General features: G+C 46.1%; 1 protein-coding gene across 1 annotated transcript; it reads left to right on the forward strand.

Annotated features, from left to right (window-relative positions):
• Positions 1 to 5,000: 5,000 nt before the first annotated feature.
• LOC132489223 (melanoma-associated antigen B4-like) lies at positions 5,001 to 6,041 on the forward strand. Its single transcript, XM_060098140.1, has one exon. The coding sequence runs from the start codon at positions 5,001 to 5,003 to the stop codon at positions 6,039 to 6,041; it is 1,041 nt and encodes a 346-aa protein (XP_059954123.1).
• The last annotated feature ends 882 nt before the right edge of the window (positions 6,042 to 6,923 follow it).

The following is a 6,923-nucleotide window of genomic DNA, read 5'->3' on the forward strand; positions in this document are numbered from 1 at the left end:
ATTTTAAAGTCTATTTTGTCTGATATAAGAATTGCTACTCCAGCTTTCTTTTGATTTCCATTTGCATGGAATATCTTTTTCCATCCCCTTACTTTCAGTCTGTATGTGTCTCTAGGTCTGAAAGTGGGTCTCTTGTAGACAGCATATATATGGGTCTTGTTTTTGTATCCATTCAGCCAATCTGTGTCTTTTGGTGGGAGCATTTAGTCCATTTACATTTAAGGTAATTATTGATATGTATGTTCCTATTCCCATTTCCTTAATTGTTTTGGGTTCGTTATTGTAGGTCTTTTCCTTCTGTTGTGTTTCTTGCCTAGAGAAGTTCCTTTAGCATTTGTTGTAAAGCTGGTTTGGTGGTGCTGAACTCTCTCAGCTTTTGCTTGTCTGTAAAGGTTTTAATTTCTCCATCAAATCTGAATGAGATCCTTGCTGGGTAGAGTAGTCTTGGTTGGAGGTTTATCTCCTTCATCACTTTAATTATGTCCTGCCACTCCCTTCTGGCTTGTAGAGTTTCTGCTGAGAGATCAGCTGTTATCCTGATGGGGATTCCCTTGTGTGTTATTTGTTGTTTTTGCCTTGCTGCTTTTAATATGATTTCTTTGTGTTTAATTTTTGACAGTTTGATTAATATGTGTCTTGGCATATTTCTCCTTGGATTTATTCTGTATGGGACTCTCTGTGCCTCCTGGACTTGATTAACTATTTCCTTTCCTATATTAGGGAAGTTTTCAACTATAATCCTTCAAATATTTTCTCAGTCCCTTTGTTTTTCTCTTCTTCTTCTGGAACCCCTATAATTCGAATGTTGGTGCGTTTAATGTTGTCCCAGAGGTCTCTGAGACTGTCCTCTGTTCTTTTCATTCTTTTTTCTTTATTTTGCTCTGCAGCAGTTATTTCCACTATTTTATCTTCCACCTCACTTATCCGTTCTTCTGCCTCAGTTATTCTGCTCTTGATCCCATCTAGAGTATTTTTTATTTCATGTATTGTGTTTTTAATCGATGCTTGATTCATCTTTAGTTCTTCTAGGTCCTTGTTAACTGTTTCTTGCATTTTGTCTATTCTATTTCCAAGATTTTGGATCATCTTTACCATCATTATTCTGAATTCTTTTTCAGGTAGACTGCCTATTACCTCTTCATTTGTTAGGTCTGGTGGGTTTTTATCTTGCTCCTTCTCCTGCTGTGTGTTTTTCTGTCTTCTCATTTTGCTTATGTTACTGTGTTTGGGGTCTCCTTTTTGCAGGCTGCTGGTTCGTAGTTCCCGTTGTTTTTGGTGTCTGTCCCCAGTGGCTAAGGTTGGTTTAGTGGGTTGTGTAGGCTTCCTGGTGGAGGGGACTAGTGCCTGTGTTCTGGTGGATGAGGCTGGATCTTGTCTTTCTGGTGGGCAGGTCCACGTCTGGTGGTGTGTTTTGGGGTGTCTGCGGACTTTTTATGATTTTAGGCCACCTCTCTGCTAATGGGTGGCGTTGTGTTCCTGTCTTGCTAGTTGTTTGGCATAGGGTGTCCAGCACTGTAGCTTGCTGGTCGTTGAGTGAAGCTGGGTGCTGGTGTTGAGATGGAGATCTCTGGAAGATTTTCGCCGTTTGATATTATGTGGAGCTGGGAGGTCTCTTGTGGACCAGTGTCCTGAAGTTGGCTCTCCCAACTCAGAGGCACAGCACTGACTCCTGGCTCCTCAATTTGGGATGATTTGTTGTCTATTCATGTATTCCACAGATGCAGGGTACATCAAGTTGATTGTGGAGCTTTAATCCGCTGCTTCTGAGGCTGCTGGGAGAGGTTTCCCTTTCTCTTCTTTGTTCTCACAGCTCCTGGGTCTCAGCTTTGGATTTGGCCCCGCCTCTGCGTGTAGGTCGCCGGAGGGCGTCTGTTCTTCGCTCAGACAGGACAGGGTTAAAGGAGCAGCCTCTTCGGGGGCTCTGGCTCACTCAGGCCCGGCGGGAGGGAGGGGCACGGAGTGCGGGGCGAGCCTGCAGCGGCAGAGGTCGGCGTGACGTTGCACCAGCCCGAGGCGCGCCGTGCGTTCTCTCAGGGAAGCCGCCCCTGGATCCCGGGACCCCGGCAGTGGCAGGCTGCACAGGCTCCCGGAAGGGCGGTGTGGACAGTGACCTGCGCTCACACACAGGCTTCTTGGCGGCGGCAGCAGCAGCCCCAGCGTCCCACGCCCGTCTCTGGGCTCCGCGCTTTCAGCCGCGACTCGCGCCCGTCTCTGGAGCTCCTTTACGCGGCGCTCTTAATCCCCTCTCCTCGCGCACCAGGAAACCAAGAGGGAAGGAAAAGTCTCCTGCCTCTTCGGCAGCTCCAGAGTTTTCCCGGACTCCCTCCCGGCTAGCTGTGGCACATTAGCCCCCTTCAGGCTGAGTTCTCGCCGCCAGCCCCAGTCCTCTCGCTGCGCTCTGACCGAAGCCCGAGCCTCAGCTCCAGCGCCGCCCGCCCCGGCGGGGGAGCAGACAAGCCTCTCGGGCTGGTGAGTGCCGCTCAGCACCGATCCTCTGTGCGGGAATCTCTCCGCTTTGCCCTACCCAGGTATGTGGGGAGTTTCTTGCCTTTTGGGAGGTCTGGGGTCTTCTGCCAGTGTTCATTAGGTGTTCTGTAGGAGTTGTTCCACGTGTAGCTGTATTTCTGGTGTATCTGTGGGGAGGAAGGTGATCTCCGCGTCTTACTCTGTATTTTTAGGTTTTTTTTTTTTTTTTTTTGCAGTATACGGGCCTCTCACTGTTGTGGCCTCTCCCGTTGCGGAGCACAGGCTCCGGACGCACAGGCTCAGCGTCTATGGCTCACGGGCCCAGCGGCTCCGCGGCATGTGGGATCTTCCCGGACCGGGGCACGAACCAACATCCCCTGCATCGGCAGGCGGACTCCCAACCACTGCGCCAGCAGGGAAGCCCAGCAAGAGCTTTTAAGTTTCATTAGGTCCCATTTGTTTATTTTTGTTTTTATTTCCATTACTCTAGGAGGTGGATCAAAAAAAGATCTTGCTGTGATTTATGTCAAAGAATGTTCTTCCTATGTTTTCCTCTAAGAGTTTTATAGTGCCCAGTCTTACATTTAGGTCTCTAATCCATTTTGAGTTTATTTTTGTATATGGTGTTAGGGAGTGTTCTAATTTCATTCTTTTACATGTAGCTGTCCAGTTTTCCCAGCACCACTTATTGAAGAGACTGTCTTTACTGCACTGCATATCCTTGCCTCCTTTGTCATAGATTAGCTGACCATAGATATGTGGGCTTATATATGGGCTTTCTGTACTGTTCCATTGATCTATATTTCTGTTTTTGTGCCAGTACCATATTGTCTTTTTTTTTTCTTTTGCTTTATAACAAATTTAATCAGTTATACATATACATATGTTCCCATATCCCCTCCCTTTTGCGTCTCCCTCCCACCCTCCCTATCCCACCCCTCCAGGCGGTCACAAAGCACCAAGCTGATCTCCCTGTGCTATGCGGCTGCTTCCCACTAGCTATCTACCTTACGTTTGGTAGTGTATATATGTCCATGCTGCTCTTTCACTTTGTCACAGCTTACCCTTACCCCTCCCCATATCCTCAAGTCCATTCTCTAGTAGGTCTGTGTCTGTATTCCTGTCTTACCCCTATGTTCTTCATGACATTTTTTTTTCTTAAATTCCATATATATGTGTCAGCATACAGTATTTGTCTTTCTCTTTCTGACTTACTTCACTCTGTATGACAGACTCTAGGTCCATCCACCTCATTACAAATAGCTCAATTACATTTCTTTTTATGGCTGAGTAATATTCCATTGTATATATGTGCCACATCTTCTTTACCCATTCATCCAATGATGGACACTTAGGTTGTTTACATCTCCAGGCTATTGTAAATAGGGCTGCTATGAACATTTTGGTACATGTCTCTTTTTGAATTATGGTTTTCTCAGGGTATATGCCCAGTAGTGGGATTGCTGGGTCATATGGTAGTTCTATTTGTAGTTTTTTAAGGAACCTCCATACCGTTCTCCATAGTGGCTATACCAATTCACATTCCCACCAGCAGTGCAAGAGTGTTCCTTTTTTTCCACACCCTCTCCAGCATTTATTGTTTCTAGATTTTTTGATGATGGCCATTCTGACTGGTGTGAGATGATATCTCATTGTAGTTTTGATTTGCATTTCTCTAATGAGTAAAGATGTTGAGCATCCTTTCATGTGTTTGTTGGCAGTCTGTATATCTTCTGTGGAGAAATGTCTATTTAGGTCTTCTGCCCATTTTTGGATTGGGTTGTTTGTTTTTTTGTTACTGAGCTGCATGAGCTGCTTATAAATTTTGGAGATTAATCCTTTGTCAGTTGCTTCATTTACAAACATTTTCTCCCATTCTGAGGGTTGTCTTTTGGTCTTGTTTATGGTTTCCTTTGCTGTGCCAAAGCTTTGAAGTTTCATTAGGTCCCATGTGTTTATTTTTGTCTTTATTTCCATTTCTCTAGGAGGTGGGTCAAAAAGGATCTTGCTGTGATTTATGTCATAGAGTGTTCTGCCTATGTTTTCCTCTAAGAGTTTGATAGTGTCTGGCCTTACATTTAGGTCTTTAATCCATTTTGAGCTTATTTTTGTGTATGGTGTTAGGGAGTGATCTAATCTCATACTTTTACATGTCCCTATCCAGTTTTCCCAGCACCACTTATTGAAGAGACTGTCCTTTCTCCACTGTACACTCCTGCCTCCTTTATCAAAGATAAGGTGACCATATGTGTGTGGGGTTACCTCTGGGCTTTCTATCCTGTTCCATTGATCTATCTTTCTGTTTTTGTCCCAGTACCATACTGTCTTGATTACTGTAGTTTTGTAGTATAGTCTGAAGTCAGGGAGCCTGATTCCTCCAGCTCCATTTTTCGTTCTCAAGATTGCTTTGGCGATGTGACGTCCTCCAACGCACGCTGTGGCGGCCATTGTTGAGAGCTGCTGTTCGGCAAGGGTGCCCTCGTTGCCTGCCTTCCTGCCCACACTCCCGCCTGCTGGCCCTGACCTCTGTCATCATGCCTCGGGGCCAGAAGAGGAAGCGCCATGCCCAGGAGAAACGCCCCCAGGCCCGGGGGGAGACTCAGAGTCTCAAGGGTGCCCAGGCCACTGAGGTGGCGGCGGTGGCAGAGATAGAAGAGTCGCCCTCCTGCCCCGCTTCTGTTTCTCGGGGTACTTCCCCGAGCTCCCCTGCTGCTGGCACTCACCAGGAGCCTCAGGGAGCCCCAGCCACTAGCTCTCGTGATGCAGGGGTTTCATGCCCAGGATCTGAAGAGGGTGCCCGGAGCCAAGATGAGAAAAGTGCAAGTACCGCCCAGGCAGCACCTTCCATTCACAGCACTTACAGCGATCCTCTGACCAGGAATGTCTGCGAGTTGGTGCAGTTCCTGCTGGAGAAGTACAAGACGAAGGAGCCCATCCCGAAGGCTACACTGCTGAAGATTGTCAACAGGAAGTACAAGAAGCACTTCCCTGAGATCCTCAGGAGAGCCTCTGAGTACATGGAGCTGGTCTTTGACCTCGAGCTGAAGGAAGCCGACCCCAGCAGTCACTCCTACGCCCTCAGCAAGCTGGGCCTCCCCAGCGAGGGAAATCCGAGTGGTGTGTCGGGGCTGCGCACGGCCTGTTTCCTGATAACTGTCCTGAGCAAGATCTTCACGAAGGGCAACCGGGCCACCGAGGAGGAGCTCTGGGAATTCCTCAATGCGTTGGGTTTGTATGCTGGGAGGAGGCACTCGATCTCTGGGGAGCCCAGTGGGCTCATCAAAGATTTCGTGCAGCAGAAGTACCTGACGTACCTCCAGGTGCCCAACAGCGATCCTCCACGCTATGTGTTCCTGTGGGGCCCGAGAGCCTGCGCTGAAACCAGCAAGATGAAAGTGCTGGAGTTTCTGGCCAAGATCAATGATACCGTCCCCAGGGCCTTCGCAGATCTCTATGAGGAGGCTCTGAAAGATGAGGTAGAGAGAGCAGGAGTGAGAGCCGCGGCCAGGGCTGTAGCTGTTGCTGAGCGCAGAGCACCTTCCAGGGCCAAGGCCCGCAGCCCCTCCCACATGTAGGGAGGGAGGCAGCGGGCAGATTGCTCACTTTGTTTTGGAAGAGAGCAGTCAAGCTCCTAAATAGTGCAGAATAGTATTGGTTGAGGGAACAATATGTTCTTACAGTTTTAAGTAGTATGGTAGTTTAGGTGCAGTTAGTTTTAATAAAATATATATCTTTTTTTCTTCTTTCCATATGAAGAATACCTAGTTAAAGATAGACAGATGATAGGTAGATAAGTAGGTAGAGAGATGCTAGATAGATTTATGATAGAGATGTTTAGTATCTTTTCAAATGTCATTACTGCATTGAAGGTTTATTTTGCTTCAGAATCAAAGTGTATTAATGTCATGGATGTCACGTTTATTGATGTTCAGTTTTAAGATTAAGAGTTTGCTATTTGTAAAAAAACCCTGAAAAGCCTTCACTATTTTCCTTTTGCTACAGAACAAGGTAACATGGCATTGGAATAGGATTTTTCATGGAAATGAGAAAGAATCCCACAAAATATTTGGGATCTCAAAATGGTGATACAAAAGTAAAAGCTGGTTAATTCTTAGTTTGCCTTCTTCTCTTTCTCTTTGCTTGTAAAATTAAAGAATATATACCTAGCTTTGCTTAGGTTATTCAAACTGTTTGAAAATTAAATCATGGTAAATAAGAAAAAAAAAAAAAAGATTGCTTTGGCTATTCGGGGTCTTTTGTGTTTCCATACAAATTGCGAAATTTTTTGCTCCAGTTCTGTGAAAAATGCCAGGGGTAGTTTGATAGGGATTGCATTGAATCTGTAGATTGCTTTGGGTAGTAGAGTCATTTTCACAATGTTGATCCTTCCAGTCCAAGAACATGGTACATCTCTCCATCTATTTGTATCATCTTTAATTTCTTTCATCAGTGTCTTA

This window comes from Mesoplodon densirostris, chromosome 4 (assembly GCF_025265405.1).
Source record: "Mesoplodon densirostris isolate mMesDen1 chromosome 4, mMesDen1 primary haplotype, whole genome shotgun sequence".
In the NCBI taxonomy this organism is placed as follows: domain Eukaryota; kingdom Metazoa; phylum Chordata; class Mammalia; order Artiodactyla; family Ziphiidae; genus Mesoplodon; species Mesoplodon densirostris.

Coding starts and splice junctions, on each gene's coding strand:
- LOC132489223 (XM_060098140.1), top strand. CDS start 5,001: ATGCCTCGGGGCCAGAAGAGGAAGCGCCATGCCCAGGAGAAACGCCCC.